We start from the raw sequence: 25,907 nt of genomic DNA, 5'->3' as shown, positions 1-25,907 counted from the left end.
TTTCTTCAAAAAAGGGAAAAAAAGAAACCCCTTGATCTCATTAGCAGCGGCTTGGGTTCGTAAGGTGAAAATAGTTTGGAAGAAGAGGCAAAAAAATCTTAAACACTGGGTTCATATCTTGAAAAGTTCGTTAGAAGAGGCGTTTGTAAGATGAGGTACCACTGTATTGGTAAAGAGATCAAAGAAATTTTTTAAAAACTTTTGCTACTAAAAAGCTTTTTATTTATGTACCAGATTGTCACTTGCTAGAAACTTGAATTTACTTGTTCTGAGTGATACTATAATTTGTTAGATTTTGACTTAGCATATGGCATGAATCCAGCTGCTAAAATTCATAAGCTATACTGCCTGCCACATAGGAGTCCAGTCTGCATTTGGCTATTATAAATAAAATTAAAAAAAGAGAAAATAATATTTGGAGCTGATAATGGGACAATATTGACAGATACTACAGAAAAGATCATATACCTTATTCCCCAAGTAAGATGATGGTGCCACCCAATATAAATTGTGCAGAAGGGGAGGCAATTCTTGGACATCAGCAACAACACTGTTGCTAATAGGATTGAAAGTTGTAGGAATACTCATGGCATTGCCCACTGCTTCCAGATGCCAGCTTCTCATATCAGTGAACTAATAGTAAAATAGAGGAGAGACACAAAAAGTTTTCACTTTTGAACTAAAATTTTCCCACAACACAAAAGTTAATTTGCAAGATGGAGTGGTATTTGATAGAAACTCTTCTCTGGCTTTGCATGAGAAGGTTCCCTGATTCTAACCACAAACAAAGGTTTTTCCTGCCATTATAAAATACTGGCTGTATAAAATTTACCTGTGGAGATCTGCTTCCAACATCACAGAAGGAAATTGTCCACCCATCAAGACACAAGTTGTATCGTAATACAGTGGCACAGAACATACTAATCAGTCACATCGATACATTTCACGAACTCCTTCTGCAAGTTATACAGTAGTCCCTCACCTATCGCTGGTGTTACGTTCCAGACCTGGCCGCGATAGGCGAAATCCGCGATGGGGAATTTATCGACTGATAGTACTTATTTAAGTATTTATATTGTAATTGTTTGGTAAGTTTTCATTGTTTTAAGTGTTTATAAACCCTTCCCACACAGTATTTATTTTAGATACAGTATTTAAATATGGTATTTGCAATTTTAGATATATATTTTGTTTTGAAAAACCTGCCGATTGAGTTTGGCGGGCTGTTTAAATCTGCCGATCGGCTTCCTCAGAAACCCGCGATGAAGTGAAGCCGCAGTAGGTGAAGCGCGGTATAGCGAGGGACTACTGTACAGCAACATCGAGTAAATGCTGGCAAGTCAAATGCCCCGATTTACAAGTGAAGTTTCTTTTCTGAAGGAAAATTTCCCAAGAGACATAGGTCTCTGGAAAAGAAATACAATTTGGACATTGCAACTGTGACAGACATTAACACTTTTGCTCATGACAAACAAACAAGGCAATTTTTTTTGCAAAACCCTGCTGAAAGCTCAAAGAAAAAAACCCAATAGCTTTAAACTCAGCAGGATGGAAATGACTGTATAAGGGACAGTAATGGCAAAAAGCCACAGGAAAGAAAGTTAAAAGCAAGACTCTTGTAAATTTCTTTCTTAGAATGAGCAGATTTTGAATCTGGAAGGCCACTACTGATTTGTGTGCAGTAGGGGTGGGTTACTTTTACCTTTTCCTACCAGTACACATAATGATATTTGGCGTGTATCACCTAGTACAATATTACTTCTGTGCACACTCAGAGGGAGGATTTTACTTCCCATACATGTTCAGAGAGGCAAAAATCGCCAAAAAGTACCCCCAAAACATGGCGGCATAGACAGTATGTGAGCCACCACACCAAAATTGCATCATCGGTGGGCCACACCAATCCGCACTGATAGGAACTCCTCCTGGTGGGCAGCCAGTTCAATCCCTGGCTTCTCTACCATTAGTGCTCTGGTGCTCATTTCAGCTTCAATCAATCATTGCTTTTAACATACAAAGCAAAACTCCAATAACAGATATTTGACTATCTAATCCAGAGGTTGGATTCAGCAGTTTCTGATCATTTTTGGAGAACTGGTAGCAGAAATTTTGAGTAGTTTAGAGCAGTGTTTTTCAACCAGTGTGCCATGAGACATGATCAGGTGTGCCGTGGGGAAATTAAACCTGGGTCCCCAAACTACGGCCTGCGTGCTGGATACGGCCTGCGTAGGCCATTTATCTGGCCCACCTCCAGCTGCCTCCATCCGGACATAAACATTCCCCTCACAATCCCTCCAGCTATCAGCGACAGGGAGAGTGGAGGCACAGGGAACTCTCACTGACCAATCACCTTCTAGGATTCATCCCGACCACTAGCGATGAACCAATAGCAGGCCGCCTCTCATCCACACCCAGGAAGGTCTCTACTCAGGCTGCCACGCACTTGTCATTGTGTAGCCGCAGCGAGTAGTTGAAGCTGCTATTGCTCCCCATGGTCCCGATTTCCAATCGTGGTCAGGACTGGAGGTAAATGTTGCCAGCACTAGATGAAGCCTCAGCTGGTTATGTCTATCCTGATGGTGTATATAGATATTTGATCTTTTTCTTTTTATAAGAGGCCCCCGCAGAGGGTGATACACAATGCATCACAATGTTATCTATGTTGTATATGGCCTCCTGAAGGGCTATCTTCTTAAAGAGCTCAAGTGTCATTTTGTGTCATTTTGGTTGGTGGTGGTGTGCCCCAGGATTTTGTAAATGTAAAAAATGTGCCGCGGCTCAAAAAAGGTTGAAAATCACTGGTTTAGAGAACCAGTAAATACCACCTCTGATTGATCCTGACCCCCTAGAATGGGATAGAAGTGGAGATTTTTCAGTATCCTTCCCAGTGGTGTCTTTCTACCGGTAGGGTCATTCTGCCATTTTGGTCGCAGCCGGCCGATTGCAAAATTTGCACGTGATGGCTCCAATACTGTCTTTCCTGGGCCATCATGCACACCATCATTTTTCCTGAATTCTTTTCCTTTCCCCCCCTTCCTGCGCATGTGCAGAAGCATATATTCACACGTGCGAGATTTCAGTGATATTTTGCTTCCGCACATGTGTAGGAAGCAAAAAATCTTCAAAATTGCACACGAGAGAGAGCGTCCATTCATAAGAGTTTGCTTCTGTGCATGCGCAAGGAAAAAAAGCATTCCAAAGGACACGCATGCATGCATGTGCTGTGTATACTCTCATTCAGCCTGCAGATTTTTTGGATTCCGAAGGGGAAAGCGATTATGAATTGGTAGGAGGGCCTGATTTACAGGAAGGGAGGAGGCAGGTGACGTGCAGATGCATCCCAGTTCTAGCGAAGAAGATGTCAGGTGGGTTAACCCTTACTTCAGATGCTTGCAGAGGAGAAGAGAACAAGTGTTAGGGAAAAAATATTAGAAGGGGAGGAACTGGTTAATTAATTTCCTCATATCCAGTTATGAGCGGAAGAGAAAGCTGAGTCGTCAATCTTGCCGTTTCAAAATGGGGGCTTCTCTAACCAGCTCCGTGTAAGCTATATTTTGTGTGAATTTATTGCCTGCTTTTATGACTCTGGATTAACACTGATCAGCCCATAAATTTTAGAATGACTTGTGGAATGTTTTTATATGACTTTCAAGTTACTTTAATGCTAGAGATGAGAAAAGAAGGGGCTGCGTGCAAAGATGATTGAGGGGAAGAAGAGGAAAGAGAATAAAGTTGTTGTTGTGTTTTACAAATATATGCATTTAGCAATCCTTTATTTCAACTATTAGTTGCCTTAGCATGAAACCAGAACAGCAGACGGAGAAAACATGGTGATGCTCGCACAGCACACTGGTATCAAGGTAAGAGGAGCGCGCTCCTGCTCCTTCCCCTGACATGCCCACCACGCCACACCCAACAAGCCATGCCCACAGAACCGGCAGTAGAAAATTTTGAATCCCACCACTGATCTGATCTATTTGATCTCCAAAGGGGGAATATATATGAAGCATTGCATACCTTGACTCTATGTTTATTTGTACTGTGGCAAATATTGGTGGCTCCAAAACAAAAGCAAGTGGTACAACCTTTGGGATTAGCAGGATCCAGATAAAATGATCCTAAACGGCACATGTCACATTGCAACCCTTCGACATTCTCCTGTAAGTCAATTGGAATAAACCATTAAATGTTTCTACTTAAAACTTTGCAGTAATAGAGAAAAAAATTGCTGTAAATGTTCAAGATACAGTAGTTTCTCCATGTTCTTTCAATATTCAAAAGCACAGATGATACTAAAATTATAACCCTCGCAAGGAAATTTTTAAAGTCTCTTTAGTATGCAACAGCCATGGCCACAACCATTATGCAGCTGTCAGTTTAAATAAGGGGCCTTCCACACAGACATCTTTGAAGTCTGCTGACACAAATGTTATTGCTATGTGACCTAAATGAGTCAAATTGAATGCCCCCAATATTTTTGATCAAATCATAAGAAAGCAAAAATCTATTCTGATCAGAATGAACGCTTCTATTCTTTTCTGTTTCCATATTATTTATTTATTTATATTTATTTATTTTGTCCAATACACAATAATACACAATGAAGGTTATAGAGGATACACTCAAAGTAAAATAGATCAATGAGAGAATCTTACATATTATCCTATTATTATTATATAATATCCATATTATCCTACATATTGTCCTATTATTTTAAAATACACATTTGCATGTAAATAGGCCCTTCTTTCACTAATATATTTCTCAAGAGACATATAGATACACTCTCAAATGCTGCTTGAACTAAGAATTCTGAAAAATTATGAAAGTCGTTAATTACATTCTCCTTCTACCTTTAGTTCAAAAAGGACAGGTCATTCAATTAATGAGAAAATTTTAAAAAGCCGAAACCTTCCTGCATTCCTAGTAAAAATGTAGGCTATAAAGAATGTTGTGAAGAATCCTGCCCCCCTGACATGTTCAATAAACGCAACATAGAGTGTTAATAATGCCACACAGTAATTGTGTCAATTGGGCACTTCAGTTTTTTGCTTTATTTTATTTATTTATTTATTTATTTATTGGATTTGTATGCCGCCCCTCTCCGTAGACTCGGGGCGGCTAACAACAGTAATTAAAAACAGTAAAAAAATTATAATCGTATTGCAACAGTTACACGAATCTGAATGGAAAATAAATTCCTTGGTGTTATACACAGATTAAGAATTTGGTCAGCAGAAAAGAAAATCGATGCTGCATTTTTGATTTAAAACAAGTGGACAGGGTATGCCGATAAGGAGGAATAAATATGATGCTGACTGATACCCAATCACTAATCCTATTCCTAACTTCAGATTAAGCACTATTCACTATAACTCTTGGGAAGTCTATCTCAAAATGCTATGATATTTTGACAATACTTAATGCATCAAGTAAACAAATAATATAGAAACATAAAAACACATAAGTCTGACGGTAGAAAAAGACCTCATGGTCCATCTAGTCTGCCCTTATACTATTTTCTGTATTTTATCTTAGGATGGATATATGTTTATCCCAGGCATGTTTAAATTCAGTTACTGTGGATTTATCTACCACGTCTGCTGGAAGTTTGTTCCAAGGATCTACTACTCTTTCAGTAAAATAATATTTTCTCATGTTGCTTTTGATCTTTCCCCCAACTAACTTCAGATTGTGTCCCCTTGTTCTTGTGTAACACTTCTTGTATATTCCAGAAGTGTTATTAAAATGTGGGATCACAATTAAATAATGCTTATTGGCTGGTTCCCACAAACATAATTCCACACTCAATAGGCCCTCGGTATTGGTTCTACCAATGAAATAGGTATTTAGAGTGAACGTTGCAACATATTTCCATTTATTCCATTGACAAAATAGGTTGGGCAAGATGCATGCACTGCTGGAAAAGCAGAAATACACTGCTCAAAAAAAAATAAAGGAACACTTAAACAACACAATATAACTCCAAGTAAATCAAAGTTCTGTAAAATCAAACTGTCCACTTAGGAAGCAACGCTGATTGACAATTAATTTTACATGCTGTTGTGCACATTCAACTTTGTATAGAACAAACTATTCAATGAGAATATTTCATTCATTCAGATCTAACATGTGTTATTTGAGTGTTCCCTTTATTTTTTTGAGCAGTATATATCACCTGATGAATAACTCTAGAACAGTGATGGCAAACCTTTTTTTTCCTCGGGTGCCAAAAGAGCATGGGCACGTACTATAGTATATGTGTGAGTGCCCACACCCATAATTCAATGCCTGGGGAGGGCAAAAGAGCTTCCCCCACTCCCCAGAGGCCCTCTGTAGACTGGAAATGGCCTATTTCCTAACTTCTGGTGGGCCCAGTAGGATCTCCGGGACCGCCTTCTGCCGCACGAATCCCAGCGACCAGTTAGGTTCCACAGAGTTGGCCTTCTCCGGGTCCTGTCGACTAAACAATGTTGTTTGGCGGGACCCAGGGGAAGAGCCTTCTCTGTGGCAGCCCCGACCCTCTGGAACCAACTCCCCCCAGATATCAGAGTTGTCCCCACCCTCCTTGCCTTTCGTAAGCTCCTTAAAACCCACCTCTGTCGTCAGGCATGGGGGAACTGAGATATCCCCTTCCCCCTAGGCTTATAAAATTTATGCATGGTATGTCTGTATGTATGATTGGTTTCTTAAATTGAGGTTTTTTACATTACTTTTAGTATTAGATTTGTTCATATTGTCTTTTTACTGTTGTTAGCCGCCCCGAGTCTACGGAGAGGGGCGGCATACCAATCTCATTATTAAAATAAATAAAATAAAATAAATCATGTTTTGCCTTCCCCAAGCTTCAAAGGCTTCCTGGAGCCATGGAAGGGTAAAAACACCCTCCCCCATCCCCCTGGAAGCTCTCTAGAAAATCAGCCATAAATCAGCTGGACAGCACACACATGCATGTTGGAGCTGAGCTAGAGCAACAGCTTGTGTGCCAGCAGATATGGCTCTGCGTGCCACCTGTGGTACCCATGCCATAGGTTCGCCATCACTGCTCTAGAGGATTTTCTAGCAATATTTTGTTTACAATAACAGGGAATTTATAAATAAACGCATCCAACCTTTTCTTAATAGTTCTTCTACATTCCTATTCAAGGCAGTCAAAGAACTGAGATGCAATCTGTGCTCAAAAATCAACCATAGCTTCTGCTCTGGCAATCTCACACTGCTTACCAGACCTTACAAAACTTTCGCCAGACCCATCCTCGAATACAGCTCATCTGTTTGGAACCCATATCGCATCTCAGACAATAACACCCTTGAAAATGTCCAAAGATACTTCACCAGAAGAGCCCTTCACTCCTCCACTCGAAACAGAATACCCTACGAGACTAGACTTTCAATCCTGGGCGTAGAAAGCCTAGAACTAAGACGCCTTAAATATTATCTAAGTATTGCCCACAAGATCATATGTTGTAACGTCCTGCCTGTCGGCGACTACTTCAGCTTCAACCACAACAACACAAGATTTAAACTTAATATTAACCGCTCCAAACTTGACTGTAAAAAATATGACTTCAGTAACTGAGTTGTCGAAGCGTGGAACTCATTACCGGACTCCACAGTGTCATCCCCAAACCCCCAACACTTTACCCTTAGATTATCTATGGTTGACCTATCCAGATTCCTAAGAGGTCAGTAAGGGGCGAGTACAAGTGCACTAGAGTGCTTTCTGTCCCCTGTCCTATTGCTCTCCTATATCTCCTATTCCTTTCTTCTATTCCTATATCTCTTCTTCTATTCTTTCATTGATATGTTCTATTACTATACCTTCTTTTCTATTCTTTCTTAGATATATTTTACTATGAGTATCTCCTCTATAACCCTCATCATGTATTTTACTCTCTCTCTCTCTCTCTCTCTGTGTGTATGTATGTATGTATATATATATACCCACTAAAACTCTCATTGTGTATTGGACAAAATAAATAAATAAATAAATTCTCCAAGATGGGAGGAGCTAGCCTCTGAAACTGCCTCATTTAGTGATGGTGATACCTTTATTGACTGCAATTCACTTAGTGGCGATCACGCCTTCGATTAGAGTTCCCAACGGTAAATCTGGACCCAAGAGGGCTGCGCCTATGAAAGGTCTCACTTAGTGACGGTGTTCTCTTGGTGATGGAGACGCCCCTAGTGGCGGTGCTTACCCTCAGTTAATTAGTGGGTTGAGGGGTTTGTTGATCCATAATACTCCCTATGCTACCCCATATGGGAGAGTCCATCTCTGGCTCATTTAATGCTTTGGAAGTACTGCCCGGTAACATACTCCAGTGGCAACCAGGATAAGAATCAACAAGGAACTAATCAAGGCAGCTTCCCCCCCCCCCCAACCCTAGCTCCAACTATCCACCCTGAGTTTATCTCCACCTGGTCCAGCTACACTGGAGTTTCTGTGGGGGATGGGCCGGCCCTCAGGACCCTCCCGGGTCAGCCGGTCTTTCACGCAGCCGTATTTTAACCCTCCCATTTAGACCATATCCTTGGCTGGAGGCATGTGTCATCCATGCACTTCTGTTCCTTCCTTCTTCTTTCCCTTTTTTTTGGGGGTGGTGGTGGTGTTACTTCAGAATTAGGTAAAATAAACCAAAGGAATCTAATCTCGTTTCTAAGAGCTGAGGAAAGCTCACGTCCTGTTTGATAGCGGACTGAATCAAAAGAGAAAGAGGACAGGAAATACTACGACTTTTATAACCTTTGATTCAGTCCTAAATGGTCATGGTGATCTTAACTCATTCTTGGAGGCTGGCTCCCCCCATTTGAGAAAGGATGTATCACAGTATACCAACGCCCCTTTTCTCATGTGTGTTACCACCCAATTAAAGATCTATACAATCTAAGGTACTAAAACTTCCAGAGACGTATATATCTAGGTATACAGTGTTCCCTCGATTTCCACGGGGGATGCGTTCCGAGACCGCCCGCGAAAGTCTAATTTCCGCGAAGTGGATACACCATTTTTGGCTATGGACAGTATCACAAGCCATTCCTTAACACTTTAAACCCCTAAATTACCATTTCCCATTCCCTTAACAACCATTTACTCACCATTATTACTGGTACTCACCATTGAATAAGACACTTAGTGATCCTGATATTTATAGACATAATTATTTATTAACAATAATTATTATTTTTTGTTATTTATTTGCAAAAATTATTAGTTTGGCGATGACATATGACATCATCAGGCGGGAAAAACAGTGGTATAGGGAAAAAAACCACAAAATATTTTTTTAATTAATATTTTTTTGAAAAACCGTGGTATAGGCTATTCGCGAAGTTCGAACCCGCGAAAATCGAGGGAACACTGTATATATATTTAAAGTAATTATGAGAATGAGAATTATTTACAGTTGAATAAGAAAGGACATATAAATAATCACACAAACTTTGAAATGTCAAAGCATCTGACCTTACAGAAGCAAACTCCTGTTTGTGGATTGCAGATGTCTGGTACTGTTCCTCCTCTGTTACATTTACAAGGTTTGCAATTGGGAAAACCATAAGAACCAGGAGCACAATGGTCACACTGCCGCCCTGTTATTCCTGAGCGACATCTTGAACAACAAAAACAAAGCCCAAAAGTCAGTTCTAAAAAGGGTGGGTGGTTTTTTCCCTAGGAGATCAGATTGGCATATAAAATTAATTTTATGTGATAAAGTAGTAGATGTAGTTAGAATTAAGACTATAAAAATAAACCTGCCCCAGATGCTGAGTGGATCTTCATTCCTTAAAACTATTACCTTGCTAAGCATGACATTTTGCATTTCTTTTCCAGTGGCTAGCAAATTTTCTTTTACTTTCTATGCCAAAGACCAAAAACAGATATGATGCTAGAGATCTCTGATTTATCATATCAAGAGTTAAATGGAAACATTCTAAATCAGTGTTAGGCAAAGGTGGCTCTTCTATGACCTGTGGACTTCAACTCCCAGAATTCCTGAGCTAGCATGATTAGCTCAGGAATTCTGGGAGTTGAAGTCCACAAGTCATAGAAGAACCAACTTTCCCTAACACTCTTCTAAATCATTTGAAAGTGAGAAGCATAAAGGTATACTGGATGGTAAGTTTCGGTGCAATGAAAATAAAATATTGTAACTTAGGAACATAAAGATGAACACTGAATTAGATACTACAAAATTAGGTAGGCTGGAAAATGACATTACAATAGATGAGTACACCACCTCCTTTCCAAATACATTGTCTCAGAGAAAATCAATTGCCATCTTAGCCATAAAACAATCAGAATGATCAAGAATACTAGAAGGGCTCTGGAAACCAAGGGTAATTTAAAATAAATTCCACAGCAGTAACTCTCAAAACAGAATGTTCACAAATCACTCATAACGTTTATAATGCTGCCCCCCCCCCATCTTATAGATTGGCCCTAACAATTAAATATGTAACACTATGCTATATCCAATGAAATACATTGCCCCCATACCGAATCATTTATGGTTTAATTTGCATAATTACATGGAAGAATTGCATCCATGGCCTTTCTAGCTCAGCTTGGTACCTACAGTACTGAAATAAGCGATTTGTTGTTCAACAAACAAATTGTTCACTTTAAAACAAAACCTTGTCAGAGACGTTTTCCTATAATTATGAATAATTACTAGTTAGTACAGAATAAACTATTCTTTTTCAGCTATCTAAAGAAACTGGGTTATCATGGACCAGCTTTGTATAAAAAGGTGGAACATTCTCAGTTTTAGGATAAAAGCCATCCAGTTCTCTTTATACAGGATTATGGCATATGCTAAAGCACAGATATTTTGTCAGTAGAAGAATATAGGTAATGCAATGTTTCTCAGTCTTGGCTAGTTTAAGATATCTGGATGACAGCTTCCAGAATTTCCTAGCCAGCATGTGGGGGATTCCAAGCGTTGAAGTCCAGACATGTTAAAGTTACTAAGGCTGAGAAACATTGAGCTAGAAGGTCTGTCTAGACCAGTGATGGCGAACCTTTTTTCCGTCAGGTGCCGAAAGAGCATGTGCGTACACTATCATGTATGCGCGAGTGCCCACACCCATAATTCAATGCCTGGAGAGGGCAAAAACAGCTTCTCCCCACCCCCTGGAGGCCCTCTTGAGGCCAGAAACAGCCTGTTTCCCAACTTCTGGTGGGCCCAGTAGGCCCGTGTTTTTCCAGGCTCCAAAGGCTTTCCTGGAGCTGGGGGAGGGTAAAAATGCCCTCTCCCATCCCCCTGATGCTCTCTGGAAACAAAAAACACCCTCCCAGAGCTCTGTGTGAGCCAAAAATCACACATGCATGTTGGAGCTGAGCTAGAGCAAAGGCTCACGTGCCAACAAATATGGCTCTGCGTGCCACCTGTGGCACCCTGCCATAGGTTTACCATCAGTGATCTAGACAAATACATAGATGCATAGATGAAAGATAAAATCAGTATTTATTTAGTTATTTAGTTATTTACCAGTAGTTATTTAGTTATTTAGTTAATTTGACTTCTATGCTGCTCAATCGTGAAGGACTCAGGGCGGCTTACAATAATATACTACAGAGAGGGGCGGCATACAAATCTAATAAATAAGTAAGTAAGTAAGTAAGTAAGTAAGTAAGTAAGTAAGTAAGTAAGTAAGTAAATAAATAAATAAAACTACAAATACAATAAAAAGAAATGCATACCATTCACACAATTTATTAATCATCTCCCTAATGAAACAGCCTGTAAACATTGCTGTACCAATGTTACTCTTTTCATTATAGGGCAGAACAGTAACCAATATGATACTATCTCTGGGAAGTAAAATATGTCTGCTGCTGAACAATCTGCCTTAGTCGCTTTATTATTGGCTGCTTGGCTAGTCAATAAGCTACAGTCTTTAAAATCAGAAATGTCTGTGTTTCATGCAGAATAGCTCAAGAATTAACTTTCTGGAATAATATCCCTGGTAAACCACTCTCAAAAATCACTTGAAGGTTTTGGACTGAGAATAAGGGTAATTAGTGAATTCTCAGTCTAAAATTTAGCTATAGCATCTAACAAAACAAACAAACAAAAATAATTCCATCATAGAAATAGTTACATACCTGCATTGCCCATCAATTTTATTACATTCAGAGTTCCTAGCACTGATAACTCCTTTGCTTGAGCAATTACACTTTTCACAGCCAGTAAGTGGATGGTATCCAAAGTGCAACCTCACACACACTTCACATCTAGGCTTAATAGTTTGCGGGGGGCAAATACATTTCCCAGTAATATCATCACAAAGACGCCTTCCACAGCTGCAAGCTGGAAACAAGAATACAAATTATTTCATATTCAAAGAACATTTGAATTACATACATTGCTCTTGATGGAGGAAAAATCCACTAGAACTTATGTTGTCTCATTCCAAAATTATTTGAAAAATTTGATTCGGACATACCTATGCTCAATCAAGTAGTCATTTTTATCAAACACATGGCTTCTCCTACAATGTTATGTAAATAACTGCAAAATCTGCTTAATATAATTGAGCAAGAAATAATATACAGTGGTACCTCGTGATACGAACCCCTCGTGATATGAACCCCTCGTGATACGAACCTGGGGTTTGGAAATTTTTTGCCTCTTCTTACGAACTTTTTTGGCTTATGAACCCACCGCAGATCACAAAATGGCGCTGCGCTGGGCGCCACCGCCTGGCTGTCACCTTTTAAAACAGCCGGGGGGCTTCTCGGCGTTCTCCTGAACCCGAATCCGAATTTTTAGGGTTCGGGTTCGGGAAGCTCCTGAGAAGCGCCGCCGCCTAGCTGTCACCTTCTGAAACAGCCGGGGGGCCTCTCGGCGTTCTCTTGAACGCCGAACCCGGAAGTTCAGGTTCGGGTTCTGGAGGCCACCGAGAAGCACCTGGATGTTTCAGAAGGTTACAGCCGGGTGGTGCCGCCCGGCGGAGCACCATTTTTGCAATCAGCAGCAGCGTTTTCGGCCGATCTGGAGGCTGGAAAGAAGGTGGGGAATCCCAATAGGGAATTCCATGGGCGGAGCTTTGACGTCGCGAAGACGTCCTTCCTGGAGGCCAAAACGTGGGCAATGTTCCAAAAAGTGGGTAGCCTCTCCCATTTGGAATGGTGACTTACGTTTGCAGAATGGAAATCCATAGTAACCTGTCTGACACCTGGTACACTGGCGACCAATGACGTGAGGTCTACAGTTACACTGTCCCCCATCAGGGTTGCAAGTAGCACTGGTGGCACCCTTTCTATGACAATTGCATGGCAGTGCCCCGTCATTAAAAGCAGCCACAAGTGATCGAGCTGAATTTTGACAAAATTCTGAGGAATTGCCAGGACTGTTAAACAGAAGGATAGAAGGAGAACACGGATGAGTTCCACTATTAAAAAGGCTATGCTCACTTTCATTTATATTTCTATAATATGTGTTTCTTTAGTATAAATAATCCATAATCCATCTTTTAACATAATCCATAATCCATCTTTCTTTTTATATACATTTGGTGACTTACACAACGTGAAAACTGTTTCCACCACACTGGCGGATGAAATCTGTTGAACGAACCACAGTGTCTTGATGAAGAAGTGTGTAGCTGTAGTTATGTGCTGGAATAACCAGGATATGGTCCTTTAAAATGATAAAATTAAATTGCATATTTTAGAAAGTTAAAGCATTGATGCACAGTTTCCAGATAGTTTCCATGCACTCTAAAGTTGTGCACAACTTAAAATACTTATTTAATATTCATTTATTTAAAACAATTTCAAATGTTTACATAATTATATTAAATAGTCATATAATTATGAATGGAGAAAAATGTCCATTCCTAAATGAGGCTTGCCTTAGTCTCTCTCTAATTCATACAGCTTCCTAGGTCCCCTGTCTTCCCCCCAGTATTAAGAAAGCTCTGCCCCAGAGCAAATCTTTGAAAGGGGAATGAAATTGCTTCCCTCTCTTCTACGAACAGTAATAATTTCTGCTCAAAGAAAATTGTGTTCCAACAAACGAAGCAATGGTCACTTTAGAAACTAAGAATGCAGTGAGCATATTTTACCAGGGTGGTATCTTTGGGGTGGTACGAAGTCAATTAGTGATTTCAAGTTTTTTTTGTGAAAGTAATGAAAAAAAATCAATGTCAAAGAGGATGAATTACAGCACAAGTCTGGAACCCACACCACATCTCAGACATCAACACTCTCGAAAACGTCCAAAGATATTTCACCAGAAGAGCCCTTCACTCCTCCACTCGAAACAGAATACCCTACGAAAATAGACTAATGGATCTTGAAAGCTTAGAACTGCGGCGCCTAAAACACGATTTAAGTATTGCCCACAAGATCATATGCTGCAACGTCCTTCCAGTCAACGACTACTTCAGCTTCAACCGCAACAACACAAGAGCACACAACAGATTCAAACTTAATATTAACCGCTCCAAACTTGACTGTAAAAAAATATGACTTTAACAATCGAGTTGTCGAAGCGTGGAACTCATTACCAGACTCAATAGTGTCAACTCCCAACCCCCAACATTTCTCCCTTAGACTCTCCACGATTGACCTCTCCAGGTTCCTAAGAGGCCAGTAAGGGGCGTATATAAGTGCACTGATGTGCCTATCGTCCCCTGTCCAATTGTCTTTCCTTATCCCATATATCATATATATTCTCTCCTTATCTATCTATCTATCTATCTATCTATCTATCTATCTATCTATATATATATATATATATCTCTCTCATATATACTTGATGAAGCGGACAAGGCCATTGGAGCTGTGAGTTCCGCCACCTGTTTACTGGATCCGTGTCCCTCCTGGCTGGTTTCGGCCAGCAGGGAGGTGACACGGAGCTGGGTCCAGGAGATTGTCAACGCTTCTTTGGGGAGGGGGTCCTTCCCGGATCCCTACAAGGAGGCACTTGTGCGCCCCTCCCTGGACCCAGCCATTCTCAACAACTATCGACCAGTCTCCAACCTTCCCTTTATGGGGAAGGTTGTTGAGAAGGTGGTGGCGCTCCAACTCCAGCGGTCCTTGGAAGAAGCCGATTATCTAGGTCCTCAGCAGTCAGGATTCAGGCCCGACTACAGCACGGAAACTGCTTTGGTCGCGCTGATGGATGATCTCTGGCGGGCCCGGGACAGGGGTTTATCCTCTGTCCTGGTGCTTCTTGACCTCTCAGCGGCTTTCGATACCATCGACCATGGTATCCTTCTGCACCGGCTGGAGGGGTTGGGAGTGGGAGGCACTGTCCTTCAGTGGTTCTCTTCCTACCTCTCTGGTCGGTCGCAGTCGGTGTTAGTGGGGGGTCAGAGGTCGACCTCTAGGTTACTCCCTTGTGGGGTGCCTCAGGGGTCGGTCCTCTCCCCCCTACTATTTAATATCTACATGAAACCGCTGGGTGAGATCATCCAAGGGCATGGGGTGAGGTATCATCAGTATGCAGATGATACCCAGCTTTACATCTCCACCCCGTGTCCAGTCGGCGAAGCAGTGGAAGTGATGTGCCGGTGCCTGGAGGCTGTTGGGATCTGGATGGGTGTCAACAGACTCAAACTCAACCCGGATAAGACGGAGTGGCTGTGGGTTTTGCCTCCCAAGGACAATTCCATCTGTCCGTCCATCACCCTGGGGGGGAGTCACTAACCCCCTCAGAGAGGGTTCGCAACTTGGGCGTCCTCCTCGATCCACAGCTCACATTAGAGAAACATCTTTCAGCTGTGGCGAGGGGGGCGTTTGCCCAGGTTCGCCTGGTGCACCAGTTGCGGCCATATTTGGACCGGGAGTCACTGCTCACAGTCACTCATGCCCTCATCACCTCGAGGCTCGACTACTGTAATGCTCTCTACATGGGGCTACCTTTGAAAAGTGTTCGGAAACTTCAGATCGTGCAGAATGCAGCTGCGAGAGCAATCATGGGCTTTCCTAAATATGCCCATGTCACACCAACACTCCGCAGTCTGCATTGGTTGCCGATCAGTTTCCGGTCACAATTCAAAGTGTTGGTTATGACCTATAAAGCCCTTCATGGCACCGGACCAGAATATCTCCGGGACCGCCTTCTGCCGCACGAATCCCAGCGACCAGTTAGGTCCCACAGAGTTGGCCTTCTCCGGGTCCCGTCAACTAAACAATGTCGTTTGGCGGGACCCAGGGGAAGAGCCTTCTCTGTGGCGGCCCCGACCCTTTGGAATCAACTCCCCCCAGATATCAGAGTTGCCCCCACCCTCCTAGCCTTTCGTAAGCTCCTTAAAACCCACCTCTGTCGTCAGGCATGGGGGAATTGACATGTTCCTTCCCCCCTAGGCTTATAAAATTTATATATGGTATGCTAGTGTGTATGATTGGTTTTAACTTGTGGTGTTTTAAAATTAATTTAAATATTGGATTTGTTTACATTGTATGGCGATTGCTGTGAGCCGCCCCGAGTCTGCGGAGAGGGGCGGCATACAAATCTGATTAATAAATAAATAAAATAAATACTTATATATTCTCTCCTTATCTCTTATATCATATATATATTCTCTCCCTCCCATCTACTTCTCTTCTTTTTTACTTTCTATCTTTATATATATTACTTAATGTCTATTCTCTTCCATATGTATTGTATATTGGACAAAGAATAAATAAAATAAATAAAATAAATAAAATAAACAAACAAGAAGTGTCTGCACAGAAGTAGAGTTATTCTGAGCAGGGTCACTGAAAGAATATACAGTGGTACCTCAAGATACGAACCCCTCGTCTTACGAACAACTCGTGATACGAACCCGGGGTTCAGAAAAAATTTGCCTCTTCTTACGAACTTTTTTCGAGTTACGAACCGGCGTTCGGAGACTGCTGGGAAGCCGCGCGGCTGTTTTAAAAGGTGACAGCCGGGCGGCGGGGCTTCCCAGAAGCCTCCCGAACGCCGGTTCGTAACTCGAACAAAGTTCGTAAGAAGAGGCAAAATTTTTCTGAACCCCGGGTTCGGTTCGGGAGGTTGCTGGGAAGCCCCCCAGCCCGGCTGTCACCTTTTAAAACAGCCGCGCCGCTTCCCAGCTGTCTCCTGAAGCCGAACGCCAAAGCCGAACTTCCGCGTTCGGCTTCAGGAGACAGCTGGGAAGCCGCGCGGCTGTTTTAAAATGTCGCAGCCAGCCTGGGGGGCTTCCCAGGACCCCCCGAACCCCGAACCTGGGTTCGGGGGGGTGCTGGGAAGCCCCCCAGGCCGGCTGTCACCTTTTAAAACAGCCGCGCGGCTTCCCAGTAGTCGCCGAAAGCTGTTTTTTTGCGGGGGGTTTTTGGTTGCACGGATTAATTGACTTTACATTGTTTCCTATGGGAAACAATGTTTCGTCTTATGAACCTTTCGTCATACGAACCTCCTCCTTGCACCAATTAAGTTCGTATCATGAGGTATTACTGTATAGAATTTCAACAGGAAATGAAAAAAAGACCTCTCTGATGTATAAAGGTAAATATAAAAGCTTCTCCTGTCCAGTTGTGTCCGATTCTAGGGAAAAGTGCTCATCTCTGTTTTTTAGCGAAGCTAGTATGGCTATACGCCAAAGATGCACAGAATGCTGTTGCTATCCCAATGAAGTGGTACCTAATTATCTGTATGCTTTCAAACTGCTAGGTGGACAGGAGCTTTCCCCGTTATGCTGTGATTTGCAGCTATCACAGTTACTGTCCGTCATGGCTTGGAACACTTAATTCCGGTTTTACACATTTGGCAAGATATGGAAGGCCAGTCGAAGCTTTAGCTTACCAGAGCATAAGCAAATGTAATTGGATAGTCTCTATCTCAATTAAAAATTAAGACGTTTTTTAACTTACCAATACCATTGTTCTTCCATTAGGAATTTTCATAGTGACCGAGATGTCATGTTTAAGGATATCAAATTCAATATGATTTTCAGACATTACCAGACTTCGACATCCGGAAATATGTGGACAAAATGAAGCGTTGTAAGTACCTAGAACAGTTAGAAGTAGGATGAGGACACATTTAATCTATGAAAACTCAAATATCTGGAAAAAAATCTAAAAAACTGTTAAGTCTAGGTTACCTGACCACAGTTGTCCTCCATCCACTAATACCTGCACTGGAAATGTTGGGTTTTCTGGCTGGTAAAAATGTATGATAAACACATATTGGCCTATATGAGGGACTCTCCCATTCAGGGTAATTTGGTTCTGCCAACATAAATATGTGAAAATTGAGCATTATGTTTGCACACTAATGCTTTCTTGATTTAATACTAAAATGAAGTGAAAGACATTTGATAATTTTAATTTAAAAAACTTTTTGACCCACTTTTGTTTAAATCCTCTCTTTCTCAGGAAAATAAAATAATGAACAGTGTGATATTTTAACTGTTTGGTATTTCAACTATTTTTAGAAACTGTGAATGACTTCAAGCAGTTGCAGCTCATGAAGGAAAAATACTAATAATAATTCACTACTCTTCTTTTTACAGTTCTCTACAACAGCTATCTGGAGAATTCTAGGAGTTGAAGTCCACCAAGCTTAAAATTGTCAAGGTTGGAGACCCTATAGAAGCTCATATTGTAAATAAAAGTAACCTATAAAACACCAGTATAGAGTATTCTCAGATTGCTGGTAAAACTCCATTATTTGCTCTATGTCAAACGTCTTCCTTTAGCTACTCAAAATATGATTGACATTTTTCAGAAATTTGATATATAGCAAAATTCTATTATAAATTAAGCAATATTATTGGCAGAAGATTATACAGTGTTCCCTCGATTTTCGCGGGTTCGAACTTTGCGAAATGTCTATACCACGGTTTTTCAAAAATATTAATTAAAAAATACTTTGCAGATTTTTTCCCCTATACCATGGTTTTTCCCACCAGATGACATCACATGTCATCGCCAAACTTTCGTCTGCCTTTAATAAATATTTTTTTAATAAACTTTAATAAATAAACATGGTGAGTAATAATCTAAATGGTTGCTAAGGGAATGGAAAATTGCAATTTAGGGGTTTAAAGTGTTAAGGGAAGGCTTGTGATACTGTTCATAGCCAAAAATAGAGTATTTACTTCCGCATCTCTACTTTGCGGAAATTCGACTTTCGCGGGCAGTCTCAGAACGCATCCCCCGCGAAAATTGAGGGAACACTGTAATCCTTTTTTCCACCTCCTGAAATTTCAACATGGTGCCTTTTTCTCCTGCTCTTATTATGGCTCAATCAGCATCCAGCCTACGATTGATTTTTTTTATGACATACCACATGTCTAAATACTCTTTCCACTCCTGTTTAATATCAACATGAAACTGGTAACTGAAAGCATATGCACCAAAGACAAATTTCTTGTGTGTCCAATCAACTTGGCTAATAAAAAATTCTATTCTATTCTATTTTATTCTATTCCATTCCATTCCATTCCATTTCACTCCACTCCACTCCACTCTACTCTATTCTATCCGCCTGGAACGCTTCTGCACCTGCGCGCACGTGAATTGGGAGCAATGGGTTTTAGAACCCACTACTGTTTTAATGCAAAAGGTAAATTACCTGTACAGAAGACAGAGTCACACCAGTAGCTGAGTGAAGAGATGACAAAGGAGAACTCAATGAATCCCAGGAGACCACATATCTTGACCCTTCTAAAACTTCGCTGTTCCTGTGAGCATCCAAAACTACAGTTTCAAGAGGCTTTTCATATTGCAATGGTATACAGGAGGCACTTTAAAGACAGAAGAATGCCAAATAAATGTCAAATATGGGGTATTCAAAAATGGAAACTCATTGAAAATAATAAAATATACCTCAAAATATAGACTGTGAAGTCAGTAACTCTGTTCCCACAACAATCAAACCACAAAACATTTACTCTAGCACCAATTAATAATGTATTAATAACCATGTTTATTCATTTTATATATTCAAAATAATGTTTATACTCTTTTTTATAACATACCATATTTTTTGGAGTATAAGATGTACCTTTCCCCCCTAAAAGAGGGTGAAAATGTCATTGCGTCTTATACACTAAATACAGCAATTTTTGCTGTTCCGAAGCCAAGCCCCTACATCCCATTTTTTTAAAAAAAATGGGCCCATTTTTCACAAAAATTGGATGAACAGAAGGTCCTGCAGAGAGCTCCTGGGTGCTGGGGAATGGCAAAAAAAATTGGGGGGGGGGCTGTTTTTCACCCTTTATTTTGCAAAAATGGGATGGGCAAAGAGTCTGGGAAGCTTGCAGAGAGCTCCTGGGGACTGGGGGAAGACAAAAATGCCCCCATTTTTGTGGAAAAAAATGGGCAAAATATGGCACCCAGGAGTTTTCTGCAAGCTTTCCTGACTCTTTGCCCATCCCATTTTTGCAAAAAAGCAGGTGAAAACTTGACCGGGTGTTTTTGGCTTCTAATTATCCCATCTAGCATGATTGGAGGAGGAATTCTGGGAGTTGAAGTCCACTAGTCTTAAAGCTGGCAAGTTTAAGACTTGTGGCCTTCAACGAGTCTATGGAGAGGGGCGGCATACAAATTTAATAAATAAATAAAATAAATAAATAAACTCCCATTCCTGAGCTAGCATGACTGGAGGAGGAATTTCTGGGAGTTGAAGTCCACAAGTCTTAAAGCTGTCAAGTTTGAAGTTTGTAAAAAGTGAGTATGGTTGTAAAAAGTATACATGTTTGTAAAAAGTATTCTGCTACATTGGTATTTTATTAAATATTACTACACCATTTGGTTCAGAATACTTTTTTCCTTGTTTTCCACCTCTAAAATCTAGGTGCGTCTTATACTCTCGTGTGTCTTATACCCCGAAAACTACGGTAGGTAGTTACCAGTTCAGTGTGTTGTATGAATCAGGAAAATTGGATTAACTCAAGTTCAACTGTCCAGTCAACATTTAGGACACAACCAAAGGGTTTACCATATGATGACTCAAATAACAAAATTATTCTTTGAACAGGAATCCTTTGATAGACAAAAGGACATAATTTATCTAGAGGAAAGCATCAGCATCATTGGAAAGTCTTCAGATCAAATAAATCTGATTACTTCAATCAAGGTTTCTTATGTTGAAGTAATAGAGTGATAGCTATGATGCATGATGGGGATTGTAAATAGTTCCAAAGTGCTAAGCAAACTGAGAATATTAACATTTCTAAGTCTTAAAATTCACTTCTGTGGGAAGCAAAAGGGAAGGAAGTATTTTACCTTGAACCGTGGGTATATGTTGCAGTGCAATAAACTTGAGGTTCCACGTAGTCCAGAGAAAAATCCTCAATTGGAATAATGCAAATTTTATGCTAGGAAAGAAAGATAATGAGTCTATTAACTTTTTCCCTATTAACGGGAGCATGTGAAAATATGGCCTGCATAGTATTTTAACTTCTATTCAGGCTTCTAGAAAAAGTAAACATAAGAAACCTTTCTAGCTAAAAACCTAACACAATTTGTTGAAACTTGTGAGCACAGGACTTGTTGGCTTAAGGCTCTGCCCTACAGTATTTTTTGTATTTTGAAGAATGTGTGAGTGTACTATGTCTGCAGCCTGATGCATAGAGAGGAGCTCATTACATGGGATTAACTTGGCCAACAGTTACTCACTCCATTGCCTTAAACTCAGCAGCACTTTTTCATGGGGCTGTTGATAAAAATAGGATTGCCAACATGATTGCCAATGTCTGATGATGGATATGACACAAGAAGAAGAAGAAGAATCTTAAACAGCTCATTTGTTTTTATTAAGGAGAAGGAAGACACAGAAAGATTAAATCTTCATATGCCAAAAGGTGGCAGTAAAGACCTTAGAATAAAAACTACCATATTTGAACCTTTCAAATAGAGAACTGATTGTTTTATCTGGTATACTGTGTAGTTCCTGAAAAACCATACATTTACAGCTTGACCTTCTTCAGGAAAAGGTGGCTCAGGTGGGGATTTCCTCTAGGTCAGTGATTTTCAACCTTTTCTGAGCCGCGACACATTTTTTACATTTACAAAATCCTGGGGCACACCACCAACCAAAATGACACAAAATGACACCCTAAAACACTCTCCTCTCTTTTTCCATCCGTCTCCTCCCCACCCTTGTGTGTGTGTGTGTGTGTGTACACACTCTTGAACCATTTCCAAAAACAGGTGAGGGCTGGGGGTTTTCTCTCTCTTATTCTTTGGGTGCTTTTTATCATATGCTTTAAATCAAAAGTCACTTCTCTCTCTCTTTTGCTTCTCTCTCTTTCCTCTCATTCTCTGTCTCAATCATGTTCTCATTTCTCTTTTTTCTTCCCCTTTTTGCTCATTTCACTCTCTCTCTCTCTCTTCCTCTCCTTTTCTCTCTCTCTCTCTCTTTCTTTCTTTCTCTCTCTCTCTCTTGCTTTCTTTCTCTCTCTTTCTCTCTCTCTTTCTTTCTCTCTCTCTCACTCTCTCTCTCAGCAAAAAGTTGCGAGACCGGAACCTGAGCTTCCTTCTTCGCGGCACACCTGACCATGTCTTGCGGCACACTAGTGTGCCACGGCACACTGGTTGAAAAACACTGCTCTAGGTAAGCTGAAAGAGAGAACTGACCCAAAGCTACCCAGTAAATTAAATGGTCAAGGGAGAATCTGAAACTAACTAACTGACCTGATGTAAATTCCTTATCACAAGACTCACTGATCCATCTCAAAACCCATCACAAGTACCTCACTTGATACACCTGTACCTGAAGCTCTTATAAACAGAAGACCTTTGATAAGGAAGATGTTACCTCGCCTGATGATGAAATGTTTGGAAACCAACCTACCACCTTGGAGGATGAACTTTCACCCTCATCCTACACCTGAGCTACAGATATTCACCACTGTTGCAAACTAGCTCCTCTTGAGTTGCTTTCTGCATTCATAAAAACACATAGTACACAATCATATACCTATATATCAGAAGTGCTCAGTTAATGATAGTGACTAGGACCAGCAACCCCATTGCTAAACAACACAGCTATAAAGTATGACGTCTTGTCTCCAGTTTGAGCAGAAGGTTTTTATTTATTTATTTTATTAGATTTGAAAGGGACCCTGCATAGTAAAATACATGATGAAGGTTATAGAGGAGATACTCATAGTAAAGTATATCTAAGAAAGAATAGAAAGAAGATAAAGTAATAGAACATATCAATGAAAGAATAGAAGAAGAAATATAGGAATAGAAGAAAGGTATAGGAGATATAGGAGAGCAATAGGACAGGGGACGGAAGGCACTCTAGTGCAGTTGTACTCGCCCCTTACTGACCTCTTAGGAATCTGGATAGATCAACCATAGATAATCTAAGGGTAAAGTGTTGGGGGTTTGGGGATGACACTATGGAGTCCGGTAATGAGTTTCACGCTTCGACAACTCGGTTACTGAAGTCATATTTTTTACAGTCAAGTTTGGAGCGGTTAATATTAAGTTTAAATCTGTTGTGTGCTCTTGTGTTGTTGTGGTTGAAGCTGAAGTAGTCACCGACAGGCAGGACGTTACAGTATATGATCTTGTGGGCAATACTTAGATCTTGTTTAAGGCGTCTTAGTTCTAAACTTTCTAGGCCCAGGATTGAAAGTCTAGTCTCGTAGAGTATTCTGTTTCGAGTGGAGGAATGAAGGGTTCTTCTGGTGAAGTATCTTTGGACATTTTCAAGGGTGTTAATGTCTGAGATGCGATATGGGTTCCAAACAGATGAGCTGTATTGGAGGATGGGTCTTTATTTCCAGGTTAAATCTCTCCTTGGTCAGATTCCATCCGCTATTCCTGGTCTGGCCCTATGGTGCTCTGAAAAATAGTGTGACCCCCTTCTCTCTGTGGCAACCCTTCAAGTATCAGTATACTGCTATCATGTCCCACCCTGGCCCTTCTTTTCTTTAAGCTATCCATGCCCAGTTCCAGCAACCTCTCTTCATATGTCTTGGTTTCTAGTCCCCTTATCATTTTGGTTGCTCTTTTCTGTACCCTTTCCAGAGTTCCTATGTCTCTTTTGAAATGTGGTGACCAGAACTGAATGCAACTGGTAGGATTAGAAGACTTGCAAGGTCCCTTTCAGCTCTGTTATTCTATATGGCTGCAGTTCCGGCAGTTCCATTTGTCATTGTTAGGTAAACCTCACATGATTATTAGGTGTGACATCATGTGATCACCATTTATGACTCCTGCCAGCTTTCCCACTCACTTGTTGGAAATTGGCAGTGGAGGTTGCGCAAGTGGTGATCACATGACTGTAAGACACTGCCACGGGACAATTGCAAGGTGGTTGCCAAGCACCTGAATTACAATCAGGTGACCACAGAGACAATACAGTCAACAGACTCAAACTCAACCCTGATAAGACGGAGTGGCTGTGGGTTTTGCCTCCCAAGGACAATTCCATCTGTCCGTCCATTACCCTGGGGGGGGGGAATTATTGACTCCCTCAGAGAGGGTCCGCAACTTGGGCGTCCTCCTCGATCCACAGCTCACATTAGAATACCACCTTTCAGCTGTGGCGAGGGGGGCGTTTGCCCAGGTTCGCCTGGTGCACCAGTTGCGGCTGTATTTGGACCGGGAGTCACTGCTCACAGTCATTCATGCCCTCATCACCTCGAGGTTCGACTACTGTAACGCTCTCTACATGGGGCTACCTTTGAAGAGTGTTCGGAAACTTCAGATCGTTCAAAATGCAGCTGCGAGAGCAATCATAGGCTTACCTAGGTATGCCCATGTTACACCAACACTCCGCAGTCTGCATTGGCTGCCAATCAGTTTTTGGTCACAATTCAAAGTGTTGGTCATGAGCTATAAAGCCCTTCATGGCATCGGGCCAGAATATCTCCGAGACTGCCTTCTGCTGCACGAATCCCAGCGACCGGTTAGGTCCCACAGAGTTGGCCTTCTCTGGGTCCCGCCGACTAAACAATGTCGTCTGAAGGGACCCAGGGGAAGAGCCTTCTCTGTGGCGGCCCCGACTCTCTGGAACCAGCTCCCCCCCGAAATTAGAACTGCCCCCACCCTCCTTGCCTTTCGTAAACTTCTTAAAACCCACCTCTGCCACCAGGCATGGGGGAACTTAACATCTCCCCCGGGCCTATACAGTTTATGCATGGTATGTTTGTGTGTATGTTTCTTTTTAATAAGGGGTTTTTAGTGATTTTTAATTATTAGATTTGGTATATATTGTACTGTTACTGTTGTGAGCCGCCCCCAGTCTACGGAGAGGGGCGACATAAAAATCTAATAAATAAATAAATAAATAAACAAACAAACAAACAAACAAACAAACAAACAAATAAAAATACAACAGCTGCAACATCAAGGATTAGTTCTTATTCAATATTGTTGTAACTTCAGTCAGCAAGCAATTAGTTCCTAAACGAAGACTACCTATATTCTCTCCTGCGCAGACAAAATATAATATTCACACATAGAGTTATATTCATGTATATTTACATGTATATTTCTCATTACAGTATACTTCTGCTGAATTCAGTCCCTGTAGTAATGTTAACAAGAAACAAACATAGAAAGAAAAGGGAAGGATCTTGAGCTTGAAGTTTAGAAAAGCTGGATTTGGGATTGGGAACAAGACAATTGATGGACAGAAGGATATAAAAGGAGATGGACAGGCAGCAAAGGAGAAAAGTTAGACAGAATCATCATGACAACTGGATAAGGCTACAAGAGAGGCATCAAAGCATATAGAGAGAGGAGAAGGATAATTGGTTGAGCTGGAATAAGCTAGCAGCAGCCTATATTTCCTATATAAAATAGTTGCATATTTTCTTGATATGGATATTCAGGAAAATATAATAAACTCACCAGTAGAAAATCTATAGCTGATGATCTGAGATGTAATGTTGTATCAGCCAAAAGATCAAAAACTGCAATACGACCCATATCATCGATCACAACACTGCGACACAGGAAGCTGGAACAGGTT

The 25,907-nt window shown here is 41.0% G+C and overlaps 1 protein-coding gene across 1 annotated transcript in view; it reads right to left on the bottom strand.

Moving 5' to 3' along the window:
- Nucleotides 1-25,907, bottom strand: part of LAMA3 (laminin subunit alpha 3) — a 173,899-nt gene that overhangs the window by 90,908 nt on the left and 57,084 nt on the right. The window contains exons 25-35 of the mRNA XM_070747653.1: nt 25,787-25,895; nt 21,197-21,288; nt 19,542-19,713; nt 18,067-18,193; nt 17,834-17,973; nt 13,531-13,646; nt 13,145-13,356; nt 12,110-12,314; nt 9,467-9,611; nt 4,018-4,158; nt 469-633 (exon numbers count right to left, since the gene is read on the bottom strand). Coding sequence (XP_070603754.1) covers nt 469-633; nt 4,018-4,158; nt 9,467-9,611; nt 12,110-12,314; nt 13,145-13,356; nt 13,531-13,646; nt 17,834-17,973; nt 18,067-18,193; nt 19,542-19,713; nt 21,197-21,288; nt 25,787-25,895 — 1,624 coding nt within the window. The remainder of the gene's footprint in view (nt 1-468; nt 634-4,017; nt 4,159-9,466; nt 9,612-12,109; nt 12,315-13,144; nt 13,357-13,530; nt 13,647-17,833; nt 17,974-18,066; nt 18,194-19,541; nt 19,714-21,196; nt 21,289-25,786; nt 25,896-25,907) is intronic.

The sequence above is a fragment of the Erythrolamprus reginae genome, chromosome 3 (genome assembly GCF_031021105.1).
Source record: "Erythrolamprus reginae isolate rEryReg1 chromosome 3, rEryReg1.hap1, whole genome shotgun sequence".
Classification (NCBI taxonomy): Eukaryota; Metazoa; Chordata; class Lepidosauria; order Squamata; family Dipsadidae; genus Erythrolamprus; species Erythrolamprus reginae.
Note: the sequence above shows the minus strand (reverse complement) of the source record. Positions and strands in the feature narration are given on the sequence as shown.